The sequence below is a fragment of the Psittacula echo genome (genome assembly GCF_963264785.1).
Source record: "Psittacula echo genome assembly, chromosome: 2".
In the NCBI taxonomy this organism is placed as follows: domain Eukaryota; kingdom Metazoa; phylum Chordata; class Aves; order Psittaciformes; family Psittacidae; genus Psittacula; species Psittacula echo.
The window spans coordinates 120165999-120193823 of record NC_137737.1 but is presented as its reverse complement, the minus strand read 5'-3'; the positions used below and the strand labels follow the sequence as shown (position 1 = coordinate 120193823).

The following is a 27825-nucleotide window of genomic DNA, read 5'->3' as shown; positions in this document are numbered from 1 at the left end:
AGCATAACATAGAAAGGATACTGGGAAATGGAGTAAAAAGCTTTAGGGTGAGTTTGGGACCATTCTGACTACCAGATGAACAGCATACCCCAATAATAAAAATCTATGAAAATAAGATATTCTGTACAACCTTGCCGTTCTTTGTCTCTTCCCAATCCTATTGATAAAAGCTCTATTTCAGATATAAACCAACATAATGTGAAACTGAAAGTTATCATTAAAAGCTCAAAGTGATCATGGAGCTCATTAAAAGGCAGGAAAAAGAACATGAATTAAAGATGATGTTGCTTTGAATTTCTCTTTTTCAATACTGTGGAATTTACTACGTACTATATATTTAAATATCATTTATTGTGATAATTCAGTAACATTTGCCCACAGAACTCTCAATATCCTTTCAAGGGTGAACAGTTTAAATGATACAATCACATCTTTCTCAGTGTCAGAGGTATAGTTAAACATTCTGCACTGCTGTGATTTTAGTTTTGTAATGAAACCAGGCAATGCAGGTCATTTTTCCAATGGGGGGAAACAGTAAGAAAAGACTGGGGGAGAGGGGGTGAGGTGGACTGAGAAAATGAACTAACAGATGAACTCTTCTGTTGGAGCTCTCAAGACCTGTTATCTTATTGTTTTTCTCTATAGCTTGTCAGGTTCTCCTTGGAAAGATAAGATAGTAGAGGTGAGAATGCAAATGGGGCAGGGTGCTTTATTTCAGAAGCACCTATTGCTGTGAAACTTTCAGTGCATGCCTTCAACTGCAATTACAAATTATGACATTCTAAAAATCAAGAAGTTATCTAGAAATCATCAAGGAATATGGCATCTAACAGCAGTTAATTGTTATTGTGCATGTGATTACTCAGTGGATAAAGAACTGGCTGGATGGCCGCATGCAAAGAATTGTGGTCAATGACTCAATGTCCAAATGGAGACCGGTAACGAGTGGTGTCCCTCAGGGATCGGTGTTGGGACCGGTCTTGTTCAACATCTTTGTTGGTGACATGGACAGTGGGATTGAGTGAGCCCTCAGCAAGTTTGCCGATGACACCAAGCTGTGTGGTTCGGTTGATATGCCAGAGGGAAGGGATGCCATCCAGAGGGATCTCGACACGCTTGTGAGGTGGGCTGATGCCAACCTGATGAAGTTTAACCATGCCAAGTGCAAGGTCCTACACCTGGGTCGGAGCAATCCCAGGCACAGCTACAGGTTGGGCAGAGAAGAGATTCAGAGCAGCCCTGCAGAGAAGGACTTGGGGGTGCTGGTCGATGAGAAAATGAACATGAGCTGGCTTCAGTGTGCGCTCGCAGCACAGAAAGCCAATCGTATCCTGGGCTGCATCAAGAGGAGCGTGACCAGCAGGTCGAAGGAGGTGATCCTGCCCCTCTACTCTGCTCTCGGGAGAGCTCACTTGGAGTATTGTGTGCAGTTGTGGTGTCCTCAACATAAAAAGGACATGGAACTGTTGGAACAAGTCCAGAGGAGGGCCATGAGGATGATCAGGGGACTGGAGCACCTCCCGTATGAAGATAGGCTGAGAAAGTTGGGGCTGTTCAGCCTGGAGAAGAGAAGGCTGCATGGAGACCTCATAGCAACCTTCCAGTATGTGAAGGAGGCCTACAAGGATGCTGGGGAGGGACTATTCATCAGGGACTGTAGTAACAGGACAAGGGGTAACGGGTTCAAACTTAAACAGGGGAAGTTTAGATTGGATCTAAGGAAGAAATTCTTTACTGAGAGGGTGGTGAGGCACTGGAATGGGTTGCCCAGGGAGGTTGTGAGTGCTCCATTGCTGGCGGTGTTCAAGGCCAGGTTGAATGAGGCGTTGGGTGGCATGGTTTAGTGTGAGGTGTCCCTGCCCATGGCAGGGAGGTTGGAACTAGATGATCTTAAGGTCCTTTCCAACCCTAACTATTCTATGATTCTATGATTACTTTGTCTCAGTGTGCTAATATACATATCTATGTCCTGCACATAATCATTACTGAATTAATAAAATCCTGAAGATTATTAATTAGAATATATAGTTATTCTTGCCATAATAAATCTTATGGAAGCACTTTGTTTAGAAAAGAAGCAGTCATATTAGTATGGTCTTCATTACAATCAGGCAATTGACATTACTGATAGAAATTACTGTTTATATTGATAATGGTTACTGTATATTTGAATGCTTAGTTTTCCATATTTACTTTGCTTTCTATGGAGTTGCATACCTGCAACTTGCTTTGCAATGATGAATATTTTTCAAAACTTTTGTTGTTATTTGAATTTATTCCATCAAGACATTAATTAAAGACATAACCATAAACACTCTCATTTATCTCATCATTGCTCTCATTCAGAGCAATAATGAGTGCAAACACATGAAAACGATTTTTTTTTTTAATATTGTTTTTGTCTCTAGCACTGAAACTGGAATACAAGGACGAAGCTGATAGAAGTTTTCGACTGGTTTAGTACTGGGACTGCAAAGAATAGATCTACAGTTGTAGATCACCAGACTCCACAAACTGATTTGTGAAAAACGTCCTAAGTTAGTAGATACTACTCATTTCTTTGTAATTTTCCAAGAAAAACACTTTCATTCTGTAATATACCTCAAAACTGAATTGCTTTACAAATCAAAATAATACTAACAGATAGTATCTCCATTTGGTTCTTCGAATAATAGAAGCTTTGAAAGGTGTAGTCTATAAAATTTTTTTGTTTGAATTTATGGGCTTTTTACATGTAGTTAAGTATTTCGCAATTTCAAATTCTCAATATATTTATGAACAATTAGAATTTTACCAATTTTTTTCAGAAATAAATTGGGGAAATAGAGCTTTTTACCAAGCTCTAGATTTACAGTATTCATGATTGTATATCCTGCATATATTACATCCAATGTCATTTTGAATCTGACAGATCAAACCCCTAAAATCATAAGATTTTTTCAATAAATAAATGCAATGTTATTAATTCTTTAAAATTATGCAAACCCCACACAAACCCAGAGATTTAAAAAGTCTCCAGTGTTTTATTTGCTCAAGTTTCAACTTTTAATGGAATGAAATATTTAGGAAAATCTCCTTAGAGAATAGTGTACAAAAGTTCACATGGAATATTTTATTCCTTTTTCTGGGCCACTTCCATCTTTTTCTATTAGTTTCTGTTTAAGCAGAACATCTTCGTACTAAGCCTCTAGCAATAACCTCTTAACTGTCACTAAAAGCTTCAATATATGATCTTTACTCTCCCCATCAATCCTCTTTATTTTAATGAGCTGGATAGATGGCAATCCTGTTCTTAAATAGCTAGTGACCAAGTTATCAGTATGCAATTGGTTGTTCCTCTCCATATTCCTGGGTGGGGGGAGTGGCTGGCAGAAATAACTTTATTATCTCTCTGGCATCATACAATTCACGTGTGTTACTAACAGGAATGAAACATTCAACATTCAACTTCATATATATTTTTGAGAAATATTTCTTCCTGTGCCATAAATTCTAATATAAATTAATAAAACACTAGTGCAATTTAAATTCTTGGATATCTCTTTCCTGGCTAATTATTACACACTTCAAAAATTCTATCTCTGTTTTGAGGGGGTGTTTGCAATTTTTTCATTCTTTAAAAAAATAACCATTTCTAGGTCAGATACATTTTTTAATAGGAAGATTTAGGCAATATCACACAGTAGATTATATTTTGTACACATCTTCAGCTGACATAGTGTTAATTTGAAGAGACAATAAGTAAACAAGGGCTAAAACTGGAACATCATCTAACATGAAAGAAGCAAGATCCCATGTTTGGTGTCAGCAGTTACAGCATCTGTCACTACCCTGATACCAATAATTTCTGTTTTCTCAGCTTTCTTTTGTGATAAATGCATGTGCAAAACCATCAAATTCCTTCATATGAAATTCTTGTGGAAATCCTCACACAGTATTTTATTCCCAGAAGAGATATACTGGTATTCCAGTGACAGATGCTGACCCCAGTAACAGAAAAGGGCTTGGCTTACCAGGCAAAGGCTCCTCATCTGCATAGAGAGCTGGCAGCTCCACACATTTGTCTTCATTAGGGTTGAACCAGCAGTCAAAAGCTAAATACATTTCTTCCTTTGTGCCTGTGTGCTTCATATGCAGTAAATCCAAGTGCCATGGCTGGTTTAGCATGTTATGCGGGCCGGTTACCTGAACTTTGTATATTGAGCCAATATCTGCCAGTTCATCCTGTGTGAGGAGGAAGAGAAGATGAATGAATCTCATCCTAATTGTGCCAGACCAAACGTAGTTGACAGCTGTAGTTGAACAAAATTCAGTAGTTAAAGAATTGGGGCAGATTTATAACTACTACTATTTTCCCCCTTTCTAATCAATACAAAATTGATTTACTAATGTGAATTTGGAGGTGGAATACTTGAGGTTTGATATCAGGGAACAAGTGATGGCAGTCACTGCTGAAATTTATACACAGAACAAGGCACAGTGCTCATATATATTACACTGATTCAGCAGACTATTTGCAGAAACAAAAGCTTCAGTCTATTTTAAAAATTTTGAACACTACTAGAAACATTTCTTACAATTTTTAATTTAAAAATGGTGCAATTAATTACAAATTTGAAGGAGAGTTAATCTGATTTTGAGAAAACATCCAAGAAATCTCCCCATTTTCACCCTACATCATGTTTTCATATAGAAGCTGTCTATTAAAATATTCTAGTTCTACTGGGGACAGTACCGCATCTCTGTGACATACCATTATACAAGTAAGTGAAAAGTAGAGGAGGCCTTAGATAACTTTAATTATTAAAGGAATATTTTTTCCCTGGAAGGGAAAAAGAAAGGAGAATACAGAAGTTGTTTTTTCCTCTTCCTGTTCTCTAGTTCTCATACTCTTTTGCCCTGCTATTTCATTTCAAATACTGCCCAACTAGAAGAAATGCATGTGATCTGATTTCAGCCTTTCCTCTGACAGTGCACTTCACTTTTCATACTATTTCTTCACATTTACCAGAGGTTCTTAGAAATAACTTAGGAAAATCTTCTGGGAACTCCTCACTTTGGATCATGTTTATGGCCTAGACCAGTCTTCTTAGTTCCTCTTTCATTAAAGAAAAAAGGAACATCGAAAACTAGCCAATTATTTCTTTAGCTCAATCATTAAGTTCGATTTACCTGGCTAGTAAGAAGAACCAGGAAATAGTTTCTTCATTCAAACTGTAAGGCTCCTTTCTGATGAACACCAAAATCAAAAGTAACCTATTTTCATTCATTCTTTGGGCTTTTTGCTTGTGGTTTCTTTACCCCTTTTTTTTGAACCCTGGTTTATTCTTGCTACCTGCTTCCTCAGTTCCAGCAGTCAATTCTGAAGAAATATCTTTCAGGATATAGCTTCATGGACACATTTCTGTCATGCAAAGCTCACTTGTCAAGTTCCTACTTCCCTGCCTGCCCACTTGCTCCCATTCATTCAGTCTTGCCTTATATTTGCTTCTGCAGCTGCAGGATGAATCAACTAAGGTTAAAAACAAGGCTGAAAAAACAAATAAGGCTAAAACTTCAAGTTTTATTACAGAGATCAGCCATTTCCTCAAAACCCACAATGGACAACAGGATGGAACAAGCAGTACAAGATCAGGACAAGCAGTAGTCCTTCCTTTGAATATTGTCCTATCTTCTAGCACTTTGTGGCTCAGGCACTTCCTGAGCCAGAGGATGTGCCTGCAGTGTTTACCTTCAGGTCAGTTCGTTCTACTGAACTGCTGTTTCAAAACCAGAAAAGCATAAGAGTAACAGAGTGTTGGCACTAGGAGGGAATTATAGCTGCAAGAGGGAAGTAAGAGCACTGGGAAAAGAAGCAGGCTACAGTTCAAGTGGACTTCAGATGCTTGTCAATATTTCAGTTAAGGGGTAATAGGAGGAAGTCAAGACAAACAATTGAAATGCAGAAGTACTGAATAAAGGAGGAGAAAACTTGTGGGTAAAAACAAACTGATCAAGAGGAAAAGGCAAGTGATACCGACAGGTAAAGAAAAGAGAGACAACGTGCAAGAAAAGATAGCACAGAGAAACATGGTGGCAGGGATGAACAAATTACATGAAAGAGAAAAATTAACTTTCTGTATATTTAGTCTCATTTATGATTCTTCCTTTCCCATTATCAGCTCTAAAAGCTGCATAGTATCCCACAGTATCTCCTAAGTTTACAAAGTACTTACTTCTGTGAGATCAACAAAACCTGTAAATCAGCACCTACAGCATGGAATATACTGTGATATGCACCAAGGGACCCGTTTGCTCACTTAAGCATTTTCAGTATGAGACACTGGGAGACTGCTCATTCAAAACCCACTGTTCCAGTGACAGTGTTACTATCTACAAACAAAAATGACAATGCCTGTGCCAGACTACACAGAAGACTTAAAAATCAGCTTGGTATTTAGTTTAAAGAAACAATTTATCTCAGAATTAAATGTGTTATTGGCTACATGATTCTTAGGCTTTTCTTTCAATAGAGAAAGTTTGAAATACTTTGATTTGAATTGCTTTTCCTGTAACTTGAAGCGGCAACTTTTTGTGACTCAGGTTGCCATAGAAGATAAAAGAAAGGGATATTGGATCCTCTTCATTGTTCAAGTCAGATCCAGTGATGTCCATTATCCAGAGACCTGACGACGTCATGTTGATTTCAGGCAGTTTAGGACGGGAAGTCAATCTTCTACCTTTAAAAATTATCAAACAGAAAGAGGAAAGATGACAGAATGGCATAATATAGCAGGACCATAGACTTTATAGTACACAAGTAAAGCTTTATTCGCGGGTTATATCTATAGCAACAGTTCAGTAACACATCAATATCTTTAGTATAATTTTTGCCAAGAATTTAATAGCTAAATGTTCATTCTGTGTTTGAAATCTAGTTTCAGAGGTATTTTATTGATGCCCTGGTATTTTCCTTGTCATGTTCGGAAGTAATTGCTAAAAGAAAAGAACATTCACTCACCTTTTAGAGTTCTAAATAATTGTTCTTAAAAAAGCAATCAATGTTACTAAAACCAATTTATCATTTAGACGCACCAGCCATCTGTAGTGTGTAGGGACCTAATGCAAGATGAATAATACTAATGAACTCTGCTTGTGACTAGATCTTATCTATATAATGCATGCTGTAATACTGTGAAGCTGACACATAAACCTATAATAAACACACAAAAATATTTGCCAGATCCTCAGCTCAATATTACTATCTCCCTCCCTTTTTCTTCATTAATTGCTGTTTTACTTCATTTTCATTCTGTTTTAACCATTGTATGGAAAATGAAAATGATTTAATGGAAAGGAACACATCGGTAAAAAGTACTCTCTGCAACACAGAAACAACACACAACTGAATAACTGCTATCTATATTGGGCCCCCACCCTCTTTCAGTTTTAAGACATTCCCCCTTGGCCTGTCACTTCCCGCCCTTGTAAAAAGTCCCTCTCCAGATTTCTTGTAGACCCTTTTTAGGTACTGGAAGGCTGTTGTACCGTCTCCCCATAGCCTTCTTCAGGCTGAACAAGCCCAACTCTCTCAGCCTGGCTTCACAGGAGAGGTGCTCCAGCCCCCTGATCGTCTTTGTGGCCCTCCTCTGGACTCCCTCCAACAGATATTTCTTATGTTGGAGGCCCAGAGCTGAATGCAGTGCTCCAGGTAGGGTCTCACAAGCATGGAGTAGAGGGCTTTCACTGAAATGTGCTACATTTAATTTGGCAGGCAAGCATTCCATACACAATATATTGACAGGATGGATTTTTATTCACTTTGACCTTACCAGATGTGGGTTTGCTGTAACACTAAGATCAAACTGAAAATTCACATTTTCAATGGAAGAAAAATATTATAGAGAGCTGAAAGAGCTATGGCCAAATTTATATATGTGTGTGTCTATATTTGCAGAAGATCTTACCAGTTGTCACAATCTCACAAACAGTCTCACATAATCCCAGATGAGTATCAAGCCAGTTCCATAATGGGAAGACCCATTCTTTGTCTGAGTCTTGTGATTCCTTGACTGTTACCATCTTGAGGTACATGCCAGCCCCGTACCCTTCTCCGTCATGTCCTATGACCACTTTTTGCAACTGACTCAGAGAAACAGCTTCCACCAAAAATGAATCCACCTACAAAAAAAAAAAAAAAAAAAAAAAAGCAAAAAAGGGGGAAAACTTAATTAAAGTGGAACTGAATATGCTTGAACTTCAGGGAAAATACAGTCTTGGGTTCAGCTGAAGGTTTAAAATTTGTGTATTTTTTTATTTAAAATATAACATCCCTTCCAAATCTAAGAAAGCACACACTGATTATACCTAACATTGAATCCTGCATTCATCATTAACCACACACTGTAACTTCATTTGATCTTTAGACAATATGTATCATTTCAGCAATCATAAATGGGAAAAAAAGAAAACAATAGAAGGGACGAAGTTAAAGGTGGAGAAGAATTTAAGCAAAAGACAAAAGATGGGAAGGGAAGCAGAATGGAGAAGTCAGAGTAAGACAAAAGAGAAATAAACACCAGCATCAGTGGGTGAGATTACAGCAAACAAGATAAGGAAAAATGTGAAATGCAAAGAAAGAAATTATATGCCCTATTAAATTCTTGCTTGTTTTGTAAAAAATCTAGGTTTTCTGTATATGGCCCAGTGTTATGGATTCCACCTACTGAAAGAATTTCACAGAAATCAAAGATTCTCCTTGATAATGTACATCTTGGTAGTGAGCTTTCTATGTCCTATGCTGAGCCTTTATTGTCACGTATGGATGTTCTTGTACAGGAAATAATACTGACATTGATCTACTGTCAACTCCTGAAAGATAAATTGTGTTTCCAAATTCTTGCCCATCTGTTCCAATTAATGCATTGCTAACACCTGAGCATATAAACCAACATTTTTGTGCTATTACCTTATTCTTTTGGAATTTTCTTCCTTTTGATAAAGATGTATGAAGTTTCCTTACACCTGTGTCCCCTCTTTTGCCATAGAGATTGATATAAACATTTGCAAAAGTTTCTGCTCCCCAGCGGTCACCAATATGTACAGAGACAACATACTTATAGACTGTACAAAGAGAAAAGAAGATTTAAATCAAACTGATTATCTACAACGTGTACTTAAAAGAAAACAGCAATGCAGAGTATTTAGTAAGACTACTGCTTGGATTTATTTCTGCAGCTACCAAAAAATCTGCTACACAATGATTTCAATAGATTAATTTTTATTAATCCAATCTCTTCGCAATGAAGCACAATGAAGATGTTCCATTACTTTCCATTGAAATTTGAAAGAAATTGGACTTGGACAATTGAGACTTATGCAGTTTAGAGCTACTAAAACCTAGATAAATTCTGTCCAATTCTATTTTACTGTGCAAGCTCTGGAAAATAAGAACTCATTTGAGGTTTTTGGGGGCTGTCAGAAACTGAATTATCTTTGCAGTAGATAATAACTATCACAGGTCAAAGAATAACACACTGTGTAAAGTTTATGCAAATTTGAATAGCAAAGACAGATGCATCCAGATGCTGTGCTACATTACGTATAAGTATAAAAATTTATAAAATGCACTTATTAAGGTGCATGACAGGAACTATAAACTTTTTGCCTTTACAGTGCCCTTGTATAAATGCAGTTCTACACAGTCAGATTAGGTTTTCTTCCAAGAAGGATAGTTAAATTGCACACATATTCATAGTCATACAAAAAGAATGACCAAAATTTTTCAAATGTAATTTTTAATGTACAGTCCTGCTGAGTGAACATTTAAATTACATAATGCTGTAGTTTCTTTTTAGGTTGCGAATAGGTTTGAAGCATTCGAGGACCAGAACTTCTGCAACTTCAGTTTAGAAAAGCAGTCATGTCTCTAATCACTTTTGTCTCACGTGTACCTGCCATCTTTTCTGAATAAATGTGGTAATTCTATAAGTCTTTACATTCTAATGCATCTTTGAATATACTTTGAAACTCTCAGCAGGTCAAAAAACTGTCCTTAGGGAAAAACAAAAAACTGGGGTTTTTAGGCTTATTTCTGAACTGATGTTAGTAACTAAAGCTATTATAAGCTAAGTTAAATAGTAAGTCCACCATAAATCATTTCCATTCCTTGAACATGTGCTTTATCTTTAAAAAGCATATTGTTCATTTTGCACACTTAGAATCACACAGAACATTTAGCAATAGTGAAAATCAACATGCAACTTAACTGGAAAATTACAATTTCTTAAGTGGTCAGCATTTTTGCGGTGCATATATGAAGACAGTTGCAATAGAGCCACTGAACAAATCAAATCCAGACAAAGTGCTATATGATATCTGTGGTACTGATCTCTTTTCAAGAGGTTAGTTTACATTATTTGTATTTTCTCTGTGTTTTTTACCTGGCAAAGTTTTCTGATCCTTCCTGACTGCAGGGAACTCTTTCACTAGCTCATCTTCTCTGTTAAGAGATAGCCAGCAGTTACAGTCAAAGTTCAGTTCTTGTTTTGTATGTAGCCCTTCTAAGCGAAAAGTCTTCAAATGCCAGCCCTCAAAGCATGGCACATCATCACAGCTGACCCGAATCTTGTATACATCTCCCAGATCTCCAGTCTCAACCTGCAACAAATATCATGAGGAAGAGAGAAATGTCAGCATACTGATTTACTTACAGAGAAGTGTAAAATTCCTAAACTTAACATTAATCAGTGGAAAAGCTGAATTGGAGGCTGGCGTAAGTGTGATGAGAGAATCAATCCTTCTGTTATTCATTGTATGATCTTGGGTGAGATTGTCTCCCTTATTTTCTTCCATTCTCTAGTTAGTATTGTAAGCATGGTACCCTACCATTAGGGTGAGCAAAGGTTAAAATTGGTAACATCTATCTATGCATTTAAGTTCTTCAGACAAAAGGTAACATGCAAAGCTTTGACTCTACTGGATAAAGAGAGCATTAACTTAAAGGTTCTGATATCAGCAGTCAAGTGAGGCATTAAAATTAATGATAATTGCTATGAGCCTAGAAAGTTTTAACTACATTCTCCTTTCCAAAATGGTTGGATTTAGAACATGAAGTTACTTTATAACAAATTCTTTGGAAATGAGAAAGGTTATCTTTGTGTAAAAGTAAATCATGAATGTTACAGAAGTAACTGTAGAACAGCACAGCCCTGTTCCCATACTACATATGGGAAATTCAATAGCTGGCTGCTGATCATGGGTTTCTGTGAAATCTAGTTAAACAATTCAACCTAGGGCCATGGGAACTGAGATGATCAAGCTGCACCAAGTGCTAATGATCGGCATGACATTAACCACTGCATGGTAAGTCTTCTGAACACCCGGAAGTGGAGTGCTGCAGCCTTTCACTGGGCAACTACAAGAAAGACAGGGTGGGAAGTGATTTTCAAGCGAAACAAGACAGAATTATTATTTTAAAAAGGTAACAGTTTTAAAAGGATAAAAACAGAGGGAGTTGCCAGTGGCCTTGTTCTTCTCCTATATTGCTTGATTGGTTTTTTCTTCTTTCCCAGACCAATCACAATATAAGCTTTGGTAACTATTGCCAGGAAATAAATCCTTTGTGCCCCCAGTGGCACCACAGTAAGAAACTGAAGTTAGTCTCACACAGTCATGCCCTGGGACCAGCAGCATTACCAGCAGACTGTCTCCTAAAACAGAATACAGACTTTATAATAGATTAATTCATTCTGCTTCTCAACAGAGCTCTGAACTTGACAACCCTTCACTGCTGACCTAGCTTGCTTAAAGTTAGTTCATGTGCCTTTGCACAGTCACAGGAGCTACATATGTATAGGGAATTATCAGCTACTTATTAGGGAGGAACCATATAAAAAGTGTGGTTTTGCCATTTTGGGAGAGAGTTGGCCACCCTCGTTAATATCTGTTATGCAAATAAGAAATAGCAAAACATCAGAGTATGAAGAGGAACTGTTAACTGAAAATAAAGCAATCTACCAAAATCATTTCACAGGAGCTAGAACTGTTTATGATGTAGAATATATGAACTGAGGCTTATGGTAGGAAGGAATTGCACTTCATAGCTTAAAAGAACCCTCGCAGTCAGAATTTCTTAAGAAGTGTCATAAGTGATTGCTATGCCACTCCTACAAAATTTCAAGATTCAGGGTGCTGTTCTTTAAGGATGAGGGAAGAAATCCTACCCCTGTATCTACAACAGCTCCAAGGCTGCAGGGAATCTCTCCGCTCCTGAACAGTAACTCCACAGTGCCCACAACAGCCACACAGCAGTAGCTTTACACTGAGAAAGACAGCACCAGACTTGCCATCTCTCTAAGCCTAGCTTGCCCTGCTTGTCTGTATGCCACCATGTATACAGAATTTAATGCTGTTCCAGACTATAATGGACATTTGAGGAGAGATATGCCTCTTGGATCTACTTCATCCTCAAAGGTTCCTGACATGGTCCCCAGGGTTGTGCCATCAAAGGGAAATACATAGGCAAAATTCCTCCTAAAATATGCATTCATCTCATTAAACTTAACAGGAATTATTTAGGTTCGTTGAGAGAAGAGTGCACAGGTTCTTCACCCATCTAAACTACGGTTCCTTCGCAGGCAACAAAATCTTTGCTGCTTCTCTTTCAGAACCAGACTACTGACTCGTAAAGTTACTGCCTGCAGATTTTCTTTCCTGTAGATGGACCTCATGTTTGTATCACACAGCTACTTTAAATGCCATGCACAACTTCTTCCATAAAGCTCTCTGGTCTGGAGTTGCAACATTACAGAAGTTGTTTGTTTTTATATGACAGGGCAAGCTGCACCTCACATTTTACTTTGTGTTCTGCCACCCAAATTTGCAATTCTCTGGGCATAAAAACATGTTACAATCCTTGAAGGAAATGCACAGGTGAGCTATATAACAGAAAAATTTCTGAATACAGGACCGACTATTTAAAACCCACTATTTCCTATTTTGTTTCTAGAATCACAATTTCAATTAATTCCATGACTGCCTTTGAACCAACAAGCACTAGTAACCATGCTGTCTATGATCCATGGAATTAAACATCATTTTCAACTAAGTGCGTTAGATATTTAACCCCTTTTCACTGGTGTGGTGTTGTCCACCTCTGCTACCCTGCCCCCCAGTTCTGGCCATTATTAGCCTTTCTGTTCAGCTCCAAACAGCATTGCCATTATATCATTCTTGTAAGCCTTTTCTGAAAAATTTAACACAATCAGTTTTCCTTTGGAATATGATATTCTATCTTTGATTGCATAATTGGCTTTTCTCTCCATCAATGCCTACTAATTGATGTAACATGATCTTCATGTTACATCGAAGATGAATAATTCATCACAAAGTATATATCCAGTGAATATCCTAGTTTTAAGTTTGCAGAATATTTGCAAGAGGACATTTTACCTTGGGTTTTATTCAACATTATAATTTCTTAATTAATTTTTCCACTTTTATTTCTTCTGAATAGTTTTATGTAATATTCAGTACTTGAAAACTTAGCTGAATTGGATGTAATTTGTCTTACACTAAACATAACAATATTTTTTCCATTACATGATTTAAGAAGCATATCTCTTACAATTAATTAAGACGATGCTCTGGCAAAGGCACTGGGGTTTTGAAGCTCTCAGAGACAGGTAACTGATGAAGATGATTAGAGAATTTCATAATATTTTAAATCTTTTCTTTTTTGACTCACATAAGGCTTCTCCAAAGACATAATGGCTGATGTAATTTAAGCTGTAAACAAACAGTAAAATTTACTGTTTAGATATACATTTAAATTAAATTCCTTATTACTTTCCTGTTAGAAAAATAATAATAATTTTAAAAAGGTGCATAAATTATTCAGTTAAAAGGATGTGGTTAAAGCATCCTACAATCCAGCTGAACAGCTTTCTACCAGAAAGTGCAGAAATCCTGCTGCTTGTTGTTTGGAGCTTAATCTCATGCTGTGGAAAACACATGGAGTATTGCATTATGTGATTTTCTGTCAGCCTCATAGCCCCTAACACAAAATATATTCTGTATTTGTTGAGTATTTATGAACAGACCTACTTGAAAAGCTCTGTTGCTTATTTCATACTAACTGTACTAGAGCTTCAGAGAGTAGTTTTAGGGATCCCAACCCCATGATCTGCCAGCCAATGTGTCTTTGCATTTTATGATTCTCTGGATAATAGAATGGGCATGATACACTAGGACTCTCCAAAGACATGCTCTGAGAAGATTACTCTATAAGTAATCAGAAACACTGATGACTGCAAGAAAGATATATATACTTTACAAATTTGATTATTCCATGTGAGATCAACAATTGGTTTCTATCATCACCAGAATATCAAGGAAAAACATTCTTCTACTGCACTATCTGTTTACTTTCACTTTCCCAGTTATTTTTCATCAGAGATGGCATGGCTCCTTGCCATGCTATCTTTAGTATTCGAACTAATAGCAGAATCAATAACTTTGACAAATTCAACTATTTCTCAATTTATTTACTAGAAATAAAGAGTTATAATTAAATTTATTCTTATTTAAGCAGCTCACCCACTGTACTAAAAATGCCTGAGACCACTGAAACCCAACAACTGTACGAGACAGCATGCTGCTATTTTATCTCTTTTAATTTATTCTTTATGCTTGCTACATGCAATTGTACTACACATATTCTTTCATAGGAGTTGGTTAGAAATATTTTGGATCAAATAATAATTCTGAATATGATACGCATTTGTGTATATATCTGTGTGAGAGCACCTGGAAAATCAGGAATTACATGCCTTCTTGTCCTCAGTGTGAATAAATATACCTGTGAGGTCAAAATTAAACTTACTGTCTCAGGATAATATAAACTGCATATAGCACATAACCTGTTGTACTTTTTACTGCATTATATTACTAAGGATATTTGTCTAGGTCCAGGATCTTGAGGGGGTTTAAAAGTTCATTTGCTTCTGCTTGTTGGAAAACTGAATTCACAGCTTGTCCTCCTGGTGATATCATGCCTCCTGTAACCTGCTGCTACAGTGGGAGAACATGAGCAAAGTTTCTGTATTCTTCTGAACAGCCTTAGTACGAACAAAGAAAATGAGAGTAAAAAGAAACTGGATTTATTAGCTGAACCACCAAGAGAAGACATGAAGGTATTTATGGAGATATCTGTAAATTCCCAAATGCTCCTTTATATCAGACCCAATATTCTAATTTCCTCAGAATGCCACAAAAATTGTAAACTACTGTAAGCAATGTGGCAAGGAGACAAAATTTCATGCACAGTAAACAATGCTGAAATAGTATTAGCTTCTCCATATAAAACAAGGACACAAATAGCTAAGGGGGAAATATAGACACTAACCCAAAGCTAATCCAAAGTATGAACAAGCATTTAGAAAGCTGCTGGGGTGGAAGCCCAGTACGATTGATTTGGTACTATGATACCTAGGACAGTAGACTGTGAGGGACAACAATGACTGACACATAGCAATACTAATTTCTCCTAGCATCATACACAGTCATTGAAATTAGGCAGTCTTGACAAGGAATACATGCCATTTGGGAAATTACCAGGAAATTGGCTGTAGCAGAGGTCTGCTTTATGCATTGATGCTTGCCAAAATTCAGCCAGCTGGTGTGGTTTCTCCATAGACAAATTCTGCCTCTATTGACCTCTTCAGTTAATGTCAATGGCTCCTTTTGTTGCTCAGTGTGTTTTCTGTCTGTTTTCCAATAAGCAGCTGCTTTTTTGTCTTTAAGAAGTGCCATTTTTCTTTTCATTTACTCCCTGTAAAGTTCCTAAATTGCTTTAGCTTGTTATTTAAATTAAAAATGCAGGTCATTACAGTGGATCCGGTCATTACAATAAAGCCTTGATAACATTTTCTAAATGTAGCCTTGCCATTGTTTTCAGAATGTTTATTGCAGCCATTGAAAAGTATTTCTGAGCTTTATAGAACTGCCTTGAATTGTAAGCTATTTCTCTCATGACTGGCTAGAAGCTGTACTTCATGCCAATCAACAGAATTTGTAGTGACTTAGCCTAGAAAGCCAGGACAGAATCCAAACATTAAAAACATGCCTCAGATGAATCCTCTCAAAGCAGCGGGTTGCATGACAGGTGGACAGGTAGTCACAACTATGTTAGGGTTGATTTTAATACCAGCCAGGTATATATGCTATTGCTTCAGGGTTCATCACACTTTGATATACGTGAACACATTCTCTGTTGATTTATGGTTATCTAGAAAAATCCCCTGCCTGGTGGCCTAAGAGACAGAACTATTTTGGCAGAACGTATACTGCTTTACAAAGACCAAAATAAAGGAAAGAAAAGCCTACTTCTGTTCCTCTAGAATACTGTCCAGTCCTTCATCTTGTGCATTCACAAATAACTATATGTTGCCCTTTGTACAAACTGCAGTGCAGGACTTTTTAGAGAATTAGAAATAAATGCAAGATGAGCTGGTGAAGACAATAAATGGGAGCATTTTTCTCCATGATATGAACCCTTAAATGCACTTTGAAAATTTCAAAGAGAACACTGCAGCTGGCTGTAGTAGAACTGGACTACCAGCAGAAGATGACCCCAAATCTAAAGTTATATCATTCCATCTTTGTAAATTAATATATCATTAGTACCCATCAAACTAGCATTCCATTTACATATATATATATATATTTCCAAAAATATAAAATGTATAAGCTAGGGAGGAATTATAAACAATGTGTAATACTGTATACTTATGACTTACAATGAATTCATCTGTTGCTTTGGGTAGAAAGCACACATATCCTGGGGTTTGAGGAGAAAGCAAAAGCTCATCACTTTTTCCCTTTGAGCCATAAATCACAAGGGTCCTTTTACACTCCTGTGGCTTTGGGGAATCTCCGTCTGTTTTAACCTGCACTCTCCACAGTTGTGCTAAACAAAATGAAAACATCTTTAGGATCAATGTAACAATTAAACATTTTTAATATCAATGGCAGAGAGCAATGGATGTATATGTTATTATTTTAACAAAGAATTTAAATATTACTATGAACTTACGTCTTATCTAATAAATAATAATAAAAAAAGACAGCAATTCCTTCTCTTGAAGATAATTATTACTTAAACCAGACTTGATAAACAGAAGACAAATGTTGAAATAGGTATGAAAGCAGAAATTAACAACAAGGAATCAGGAAAAGGACTTTTTACCTAGTTTTTTGCATTCTTCATAACAAAATAGTTGCTCTAATTACAGTAATTAATTTACTAGTTTTCATTTCTTAAAGTGCTCTTATGTAACATGAAAAGGAAAACTACCATTTTGAAAGATTTGTATGTGGTCTATTTGTAACAACTGACGGCTAATACACAACTTGTTAAAAATGAGACTTAAATTCAGATTTTTCTAACCTTATTTGTCATACTCTGTCTGCTCATTTGTTAGATCAGATCATTCAAAGCTTTAGGGGATTCTAAAGAGGTGTTTGCACTGAACTCAGCTCACAGCTTGGGCATTTCAGAGATTCTTTTTTGGCAGGTGATCTGTACTCAGAACGACATTTTGGGTCAGAATGCAACCAAGAAGCTATGGAAAACCATTCCAGGTAAGGAAAAAATACTGTGTCTTAAATGGACAGTATAGACTAGAGTTACTTAATTGCTTGAATGTAAATCTTCCCCTGAATTCAAATGAATTATTTGAAGGAAAGACATTTGATCTTGCATGGCAAAGGGAACTTAACAGTGTGAGGAAATCAAAAGCATTGTTTAGACTGGGACCAGTACTGTGACAATATGGTAATTTGCTAATGGGATTAATAGGAAAGAACTATTTTTGTGTTTGTGTGTAAGCCTGCAATGCAATGTGCTGACAAAATAAATTTTAGATAGTTTAATTCAGAAATAAACTCGATGTGATTCTTTTTCTTACAGTACCATGTGCTTTTTTCATACCTTTTGTTTTTGCCCACCTGCCTGGAGATGGAGACTGGCTGAAAACCTGTTCTGGTTTTCTTGATTTACAATTTTCCCTTGATTTTCACATTGTTTTCTTTACCTAATTCTGTTTTTCCCCTTGTTATAAAAGCTGTTTTCAAATTACACCTGACTGTTCCCTGACTCTTCTGGGCTCAGGTACAAAACAGCAGACAAATATACATCTCACAGTCAGTTCTCTGAGTAACACACTAGCTGAAAGGATCCTTCCATCTGAACTCTTTTTTTGAGGCCATTTCCAGCAATGAATCAGATGTAGTAGTGGAAGATCCACATTTTGCCTAATGAGGATTTTTTGTTGTTTGATATATGTGCCAGCTTTGAATTTTACCTCCTTGTGCCAGGTTGGCATGTGGTACCCTTCAGGGTGTCACACTTGGTGAAGTCAAGCATCGTTTGAGCTTCTGCTGTTCTGAGCACTACGAGTGTTTATGAGCAGCTTCAAATTCTCACAAAGACTCCCAACATAGCCCTGAACCTCTTATCCTCTCCAACCATGCCCCATTTTGAAGGCTGTCCCAGGAACACAGCAGAGAGGAAATTAAGATAATTACTGTGCTTCCCAGGTGAGCTTTTTTTCCCTTTTCTTTGTAATATCCTTTTGCTTCAGGAGAGAGCAAGCCCCAAGTTAAGAGAAAGCACAGATGCATAACTGCCTGTTTCCTGCTCAAAGAGGCAGCATGTTTAGAGAAGGTATTTCAGGCAAGGTGATTTATTTTAATTAATATCCATTATTATGTTTTTAATTGTTATTTCAGAAGACAGGCTAAGACACCAGTTGGGAGTTTTCCAGGAAATAAATCAGTGGTTAACAGATTTAAAGCCTCTTAGCATCTGTGACTCTGTTCTCCTACATTTACTTTAAATGCTTCTACAATTTGTTAACTGAGCTAACCCAGACTGACTGCATTTTCTCTCAGTTCAGCAAATCCATTTAACCTGCTCATGCCAGAATAAGAAAAAAATCTTTTGTCTAATATTATACTCACTGAGACAGCTACTTGGTAAGATGGTAAGAAAGAGACTGATGCCAAATAGTTATTGTGTTCAGTGATTTCTATATCTCTTTTCAGGATATTCTGAAGTTCTGGAAATCAGATAGCAGGGCTTAAATAGGTTGTGTTTCATATTCATGGCCACATTAAAAAAGATACTTTTTCCCTGGTAATACTGATCTGCTTGCTTAGTTTCCTTTCAGAGTGACTAGTGTGTTATTGTACTTTTAGCTTATTTGTAAAGGTATAACCATTTTCATTGAGACATCAGTCTGACAACGCCATAATGAATGGTAGGGGACAACAGAACACTGTGCAAAATAAAATGTCTCAGAATTCTCTCTTTTCTAAAATAATTTAACCAAGGGTCATTTGCTGACTTTCATAAATTGAATGGGATTGGTCATGTCAATTTCCTTCCAGAAAGTCTTTTAACCACTGGTTTGGAACCTGAAAGATGGTTTCAGTAAAACTGAAAATAAAACCTGCACTGACTCTGCACATAACAAACTGGGCAAGGTAAAACATAAAGTCAACATTTCATAAAATAATTCAGGAAACTGAAAATGAAGCTTTTTTTCTGGTGGTGGTTTTTGGTTGTTTTTTTTTTTTTTGGTTGGTTGGTTTTTGTTTGCTTTTTGTTTCGGTTTGGGGGGGTTTTCTTTTGGTTGGTAGGCTGGTTTTTGTTTGGTTTGGCTTTGGTTTGTTTGTTTGGTTTTATTTTTGTTTGTTTGGATGGGGTTTTTTTAATATGAACAATTTATGTCTTTTTAGAGGATTGTCACCATCACTTTTACAACAGATTACTTCAGGTGTTTTTACTCTGGTGTGTTTTTGTTTTAAGACTGAGAATGACATTCACACTTTGCTAGATGTGGGAGCAGGTTGCTTACTTCCTGGGGATTGTAGGAATTTCTGTTGCCTTGAGGCACAGCAGTCAGTCTGATATTTTATTTTCTTAGGAAATTCAGCATCCACTCACCAATATATACCGTCAGCGCTTTTTAGAAGCAGGACCAAGCTATTTACAGGTTGGGAATTCTCTAATTATTCTTACTCCGTTAACAAATACTTGTAAGGTAGAGAATAACTTAAAACCAAATTAAGTCATGTGAGAATTTACTGAATATTTTCTCTTATTAATTTTCTATGTATCTTAATATGAGCAACCTTGCACAACACAAGAAGAGCCAACCTAGCAATATCTATTAACTGAATTCTGTTCATGGATGTTGAACCATATTTTATTCACCACTCACAAAAGCCCACAATACCACAGAGCACTCTACAGGAATCACATTAGAGGAACCCATCTCCTTTCAAATGACTGCAGTGTGGCAACACTGGAATAAACTGTGTCTTGCTTCCTTGCTTTGAGAGAAACATCTTAACCTATTTTGAAGCAGAAAAGGAAATGAAATAGAGAAAACAGAGAAGGAAGTAGGAAAATTTCTCTACAATGTATGCATCTTTTATAGAGTGATGCAAAGTCCTGTCTTCCCTCAAAACAACTTCATTATTTGAGAGCTGAGAGAAGCTGTCTGCCTTCTCTACCAGGACAATACACTTTGTCTTTTTATCTTCCATCAAAAGGTGGAATCATGAGAATACAAATAAATCCGTTTCTATGCCTGATTTGCCAGAGCCTCTCTGTAAACCACAGATGCACAAAGGTTGCTGAGAAAATCTGTTATGGGCATACTGCATTTTATCAGAATCCATAGCCAGCATCAGTGTTCACAGAGATCTGGGATTTACTCTTCATAATAATGCCAGTCTGGCTGAAAAAGGACCACAAGCCCTCAAGTAACCTGTGTTGCAATGATGACTTTCAAACTCTCTTCTTTGGCTATGTGGTTGAGCAAGTTGCTAGCCTCAACCAAAAAGAATGAGATTTCTAACCTTCAGAATGACTTATAAAGTGTTCTAGTTTATAACTTTTGCTTTAGACTTGACCTAAGCACATTGATCTTATCCCAAAAATAAATAAACTCTGAATTATGCCAATCAACTTTTTATGACTTTCTCTGAAGCCCACTTGCAGACTGAAGCTCATATAGAACATGACCACATGAATGCATTAAACATCGGCTCCCTAACACCAGCATTGCTGCTTGCCTCTTATTCAGTAAATGTACATTGTATGGAAAGTTTTCACTTCCACTGTGAATGGGACTGCTTGTCACTACTATCTGCTCTACCATGTGAAATCTTCACTGCTACAGCTGCTGGGAGAATTTAAGGCAATTATTTTTTTCTTCCAAGACTCTGCATCTTTGAAATTTTCTCTTATCAGCTCTAACCCTAGAACTGTGTCATGATGGATTGACAGAGAGCTGAATACAAGACAGCTTTCCAAATCTCTTGTGATTATTACCCTCCTACAAAGCTCAGTCTTTTCACGTGCAAGGTCTATGATATAACCAGTATGACAACACAAACTGTGAACAATCCTGAGATCAGTCCTGCTGATCATCTTTTCTACATAAGGCATAAAAGCACAATTTCTCACCTATCTCAGTTCCTCACTGGAATGAGGCCCTGGGTGAAGAAAAGATGGCTAAAGAGCAATTCAAGCTAAGCTGATGCATAGCTAATTGGCAGAACACTTATTAAAAATGTTCTCCTTTATACCTGCATTATTCAGAATCTCTGATCTCAACCTAAGACATCCTCACATACTCTTTGGGTTCTCCTGGATGTTTTGACAGTGTGATATTTCACAAACTGATTAAAAATAAGCCACTCCTTTCTCCTCATAGTCAAAATATTGTGTCTAACCGCTCTTGACACGTACAGGCTCTCAGCAGCTTGTGCATCTGTGCCTGCTTATAATAGCATGATGGAGAATGAAGTTGCACTGGAAAAAAAAATCATAGATTAGTAGTAAAATATCATCTATTTTCTGAACGTAATGTGAAATAGATATTATGGTTGCATCTCTGAATTCTGCACTTAGCAGAATGCAGAATCCTATTGCAAGTCACTCATGAAAATCAAATTTCTCTGTGGGAAAGCCTTGACTTACCTGAGTTAATCAGTCTCCTCTTGTCAAACTTATGTTGCCATGGAACAATAATGCTGTTGGCTAAACTGTTTGATTGAATATAAATTATTTAATTTTCACTGAAACTGTAATTAGACTTAGAGATCAGGACTCATGCTACAGAAGTCGAGTCACTGTTTTTAGAAACAAATGTAAATGTTTGGGGGTGTTTCAAGTTAGTTTCTCCCATCCAGTTCCCAGACACACTTGCGCAGAATACACATTTACAGTTAAATGTTTGCAAAAATGCTTTTGTTTTTCTGTTTCTCTTTTCTGGTTAGGGAGAAACACAGAGATGGTATCTCAAATTTTAAACACTTTGGAGATGCAAGCATATTACATTGATGAGGCTGTGTTTGGAGGTATAAAAAATGGGTAATTTTTGTTAAAATCTTTGCATTAATTCAAGCAGATTTTTTCCACTGAGTGCGTATACTATGTTTAGCTTCAGTAACGGATATGGACTTTAAACCTGCATTATTTCTGGCTACTTCAAGAATACCCTGATGGATTTTGACCTGAAAATGTTTCCACTGACACTTCACAACACATTTTTCAACTTGCTGATGTTTGCTAGGGGACCTGTCCCCATGTATTAAATGACAGTGATATTGGCATAAACAAAACAACACTTGAATCTCTTCTCAAGGGAATTCCTGGCTGATTTCAAGACAGAATAGTAGAAATATGAAGAAAACCAGAAATGGTATATGAGCAGCATGTTTTTCTCAATTACTTATAAAAACCTAGTCCTTTCTGTAGACTATTGCCACCAATTTATCTTCATTTTCTCTCAAAGTTGATAGTATATGTATACATTGAGGTCATATGATTACGTGTTCGTCACAATACTGATTTGCAGATTAAATTCAAAAAGAAAAAATAACAGTGTAGAAAACAATGCTTACCTTTAAGGAATGTCTTCATTGAATTCCCATCCTCTAAAATATGACCAGAAAAAAAAAATGTAAGCAGGCTTTATTATCATTTCTCTTCTTAAGTTAAAGTCTTATTCAGAAAGGCTCTTCAGTAATAACTAGGCATTAAGTATATACAACACCAATTTTCTTAAACAAAATACTTACTATTGGCAGATAGCTCCCTCTCAGTTTTCCCATCATCTTGATATTCACCTAACCATCTTTCATTGCAAAAACAAAAATATTAACGTTAATAAAAATTATCAGTATATTACAAGTAATCTGACAATTACCTTCTCTCTCCAATAGTAATATTTTATGCCTTTTCGTCAAATTGTGCATTGAAACTATTTTCTAGATTGAATTTTCTTTTATAAGTAAGTTTGTCAAAGTTAACCTTATTCATATTAGGAGAATTTGGCTCATTCTGATCCAGGCAAATAAGAATTATCATGGTAGCTATATGAAGTACTACAGTACTATATAAATTACATTATAAGAAATACTAAGTATTTACAGGATCAGAGACTCACCTGTATGTTTGGTGGGGTGATATAACCTGCAATGGTTAGCTATATCTGTTGTACTTAAAATTATATATAACTCATGCAGGTCTGGGAGTTTCTACAGCTTCTGTAGATCTGCAGCAGTTAACTGAACTTCTTTTTATTTCACTTTTTGTTATTCAGATGAATTTAAGGCGCTTTCTTGCAATATCATTTCACTATCAACATATATCTATACTCATTCAGTCGATTCCCCTTGTTCGTATAACACTTTACAGTCTTTAACAATCTCACTTATTCAAAAATATATAAATATGTGCTCACTAACAGCTACTATTCTATTGCTCCATGTTGAGGTTACATTTGCTTAAACTGAAGGATCCATAATACGTTTCACTTCTTGTATGTAAAAAAACCTGTATGAATAAATCTCTTATGCATGAAGTCTAAAGTCCACTGTATTTCAGCTATTGTTGCAATAAATAGCTTGATTAACTTTTGTGACCTATCTCGTTATTCCCTCTTAAGAAACAAAAGATCACTAGCACTTTCTAAAAATAGAAATCAAACTTTGACACATTGGCAGCACACTTACACTGCAGGCAAACAACGACAGAAGCCCTTTAGTTCTATACATAATGTCCCTAAACTTTTTCTAAGAGCTTGATAATTTCCTTTTGACAAGGCAGTTTTATAGACAGCCCAGTGTCTTTATTAAGTATCCTACCCTTTAGAGAAGTCTCCTTGACTTTAAAAAATCTTGAAATTAAAAAAACAATCCTCTCATTCATCTACTCTTCCAATAACCATCTTTAATGAACACCAAACCAATTAAAAAGCCTAACCACCAAAAAGGAAAACTAAACCAAAAACCTGATCATTAGAATAATAATTCTGAGGGGAGTAAATGATTCTTAGCTACTCATTTCCAGGAACCTTGCAAACTGAACCCCCGGTTTTTCAGTAAAGAGATAGGATTCCTGGAGGAGGAGAGCTGTCTTTACTGAACACCTAAAGATTTTCAAGACTTCAAGGCACAGTTCTCAAAATAACAAGGAAACAATTTCAGCTGTGTAACCCAAACTCATAAATTCTAGGGACCACATACTACAGAATACAATTATCTTGATCTAAATTAGAATTCTGCAAATTCTACTATATTAATTATCCAAATATGATAATAACTCAAGCAGATCAACACTCCATCCAACTTGGTGTCATCTGCAAGCATACTGAGAGTGCAACCAATCCCCTTTGTCCAGATCATTGATAAAAATACTAAACAGAACTAGCCCCAACACTGAACCCTGGGGAACATCACTTGTGACCAGCTGCCAACTCTATGTAACTCCATTCACCACCACTCTCTGGGCTTAGCCAGCCTTCCAGTTTTTTACCCAGTGAACTGCACACTCATCCAAGCCATGAGCAGTTGGCTCATCTCTCAGCACATGCGGATGGCCTGCTTGTGCATCCTTATGATTTCCTTCTTGAAGAATGTCCAGCGTTGCTGGACTCCTTTGCCTTTCAGGACTGCCTTCCAAGGGACTCTGTCAGACAGGTTCCTCAACAGGCCAAAGTCTGCCCTCCAGAATTCCAAGGTAGCAGTTCTGCTGATGCCCTCCTTACTTCTCTGAGAATCAAAATCTCTATAATTCCATGATCACTGTGCCCAAGGCAGCCCCCAGCCACCATATCAGACACAAGTCCTTCACTGTTCACAAACAGCAGTTGCAGTTGGTGCCTTCCCTAGTTTGCTCACTCAGCAGCTGCTGTGGTTGCCCTCCCTAGTTTGCTTACTCAGCAGCTGGGTCAGGAAGTTAACTTCCACATGCTCCAGGAACCTCCTGGACTGTTTCCTCTCTGCTGTCTTGTATTTCCATAGGGCATCTGGTAAGTTGAAGTCCCCCATGAGAACAGTAGCTAGCAATTGTGAGACTTCTCTCAGCTGCTTTTAGAATATTTCATTTGCCTCCTCATCCTGGTTGGATGGGCTATAACAGAATCTCGCTGTGGTATCTGTCTTGTTGGCCTTCCGCCTGATTCTTATCCATAAACACTCAACCCTATTGTTACCATCATTAAGCTCTAGACAATCTAAACCCTCCTTCGCTAACATACAGAGCTACCCCACTGCCTCTCCTTTCTTGCCTATACGTTCTGAAGAATTTATAACCATTCATTGCAGCACTCCACTTGTGAGTCATCCCTCCATGTTTCCATGATGGCAACCATATCATATCATATCATATCATATATTTACACACAATACTTCTGAAAACACTGAGGACTGAGAGCTTATTTAATTATGTGTGGTCTCTGTATAATTTAGATTAAAAAAGAAAAAAAAAATGTACTTTTCCTCCTATGCAACATTTGGTTTTGGGCTTCTTTGCACTAGGCTATGCTTCCTACAGAAGCATTGTTATTTGTCTTCAATGGCAAAATCCTGTGTTCCTTGTATCTTGAAAAACTCTGGGACAGTGCTCATACATTTAGGCTGTGTGCACATATCTGTTCTCCAATTTTTTTTCCTCAGGTTGCTGGAAGTGTAACTAATGCTTTTTCTCTATTAATGGCATACCTATTACAAGGAAATACAACCTCCTGATCTTCCTTTCCTTCTTTATATTTGATGACAATCTTGTCCAGGAACCATCCATTGCCTGCAGTGTAATGACAAAAGTTTATCATGCAAAATAACACATTTTTTGTATAAAAATTAAAAAAAAAAACAGCAGAAACACATCATAATAAGACAGAGCTAAGCTAACTAGATAAGATATATTAACAGAATGAAAGCTTTACTATTCTGTGTCTCTCACAAGAGGTACAATGTTAATTCTTCTCTGCCTTGCTGTTTTAATTTTGAGAGAAGTGGGGTTTTTTTCCTTAGAGATTGAGACCTCTGTGAAAGGTGGAAATTTTGGTCATTTTGAGTGAACTTGTTATTGGATATAGAAGAGTATTAATTAACAAATCATTAAGACTGTTGCTGTCATTTGCAAATGGAACGAGGCTGCAGCCTTGGAAGGGCTTTGTATAGGTGCTAGTAACTGGGAAAACAGAAGATCCAAGGATCCAGGGCCAGCAACTGGATGGACCAAGTGTCTAAGGTCAGCTACTGGAGTCCTTATATGTCAAACTGGATAGATAGATAGATAGATAGATAGATAGATAGATAGATAGATGATTTACCATTGATGGACTGTCATTCTGATCAGCTGGAGAGGGAAATAGGATAAGGCCACTGATGCTGTTTGTGTTTGTGTATGTGCTGAGTTCCTGTGTTGATCTGTGTGGCCAGCCATGTGCATACATATGTGTGCTTTATAAATGTGTCTCTGTGTGCCATGTAGCAACACATACTCAGCCTTGTTACTAGTGGGACCAGCAGGCACAGACCTATGCAGCCTCACTTCTGTTGGGCTACTGATTTTTTTCTCTCCTTAACAGCAGTAACCACTGCTGCATCCATGCTGATCTCTTGGATCACTTCCAATAACCATCCTAGTGACTGGTACAGTTTTTCTGCAAAGAACTGTTCAAATATCCTGTTCTCACTGTGTCTGCATCACTCACAACTTGTCATGTCACTTACGACATTTTGCCTTACTCACAACATTATTTAACAGCACATTGTAGCAAAACAGCATGAAGGGTGTTTCAGTCACAAGTATACAACTGTCCTATTTATTCTCATGCTCTGCATCTGAGTCTGGAAGTCCCTACAAGGCAGCAGTCTCTGTCCCATAGAGAGGACTTGCCCAGGCAGTGCATGGAACAGAACGGTATTTCCCCTTAAAGACTTCAGGCCCAAGGCACATTAGGACATTTTGCAAGCTTCTTCCATCACCCTCTTATATTGCAGATATTCTTTAATTGAAAAGAACCTCCTAGCCTTCCAATTAACCACATTAACCATCAATCAGGCAGGTCACTTTGAAACAGGCCAAAAAATAAAAGAAAGGCGTTACTTGTGTAAATGTACAGGAATGTATGGAAGGTTTCTACGGAGCAGAAGGTTCTTTCAGAATATAAGACACATCATAGAATCATAGAATCATAGAATAGTTAGGGTAGGAAAGGACCTTAAGATCATCTAGTTCCAACCTCCCTGCCATGGGCAGGGACACCTCACACTAAACCATGTCACCCAAGGCCTCATCCAACCTGGCCTTGAACACCGCCAAGGATGAAGCATTCACAGCCTCCCTGGGCAACCCATTCCAGTGCCTCGCCACCCTCACAGTAAAGAATTTCTTCCTTATATCCAATCTAAACTTCCCCTGTTTAAGTTTGAACCCGTTACCCCTTGTCCTGTCACTACAGTCCCTGATGAATA

The 27825-nt window shown here is 37.2% G+C and overlaps 1 protein-coding gene across 1 annotated transcript in view; it reads right to left on the bottom strand.

The window, feature by feature from the left end:
* Positions 1–27825, bottom strand: part of RP1 (RP1 axonemal microtubule associated) — a gene marked incomplete at both ends in the record, with an annotated part of 187407 nt that overhangs the window by 65325 nt on the left and 94257 nt on the right. The window contains 8 exons of the mRNA XM_080609709.1: positions 4014–4224; positions 6529–6719; positions 7947–8160; positions 8948–9102; positions 10422–10638; positions 16779–16948; positions 23140–23195; positions 26065–26146. Of these exons, the coding sequence (XP_080465835.1) occupies positions 4014–4224; positions 6529–6719; positions 7947–8160; positions 8948–9102; positions 10422–10638; positions 16779–16948; positions 23140–23195; positions 26065–26146 (1296 nt within the window). The remainder of the gene's footprint in view (positions 1–4013; positions 4225–6528; positions 6720–7946; positions 8161–8947; positions 9103–10421; positions 10639–16778; positions 16949–23139; positions 23196–26064; positions 26147–27825) is intronic.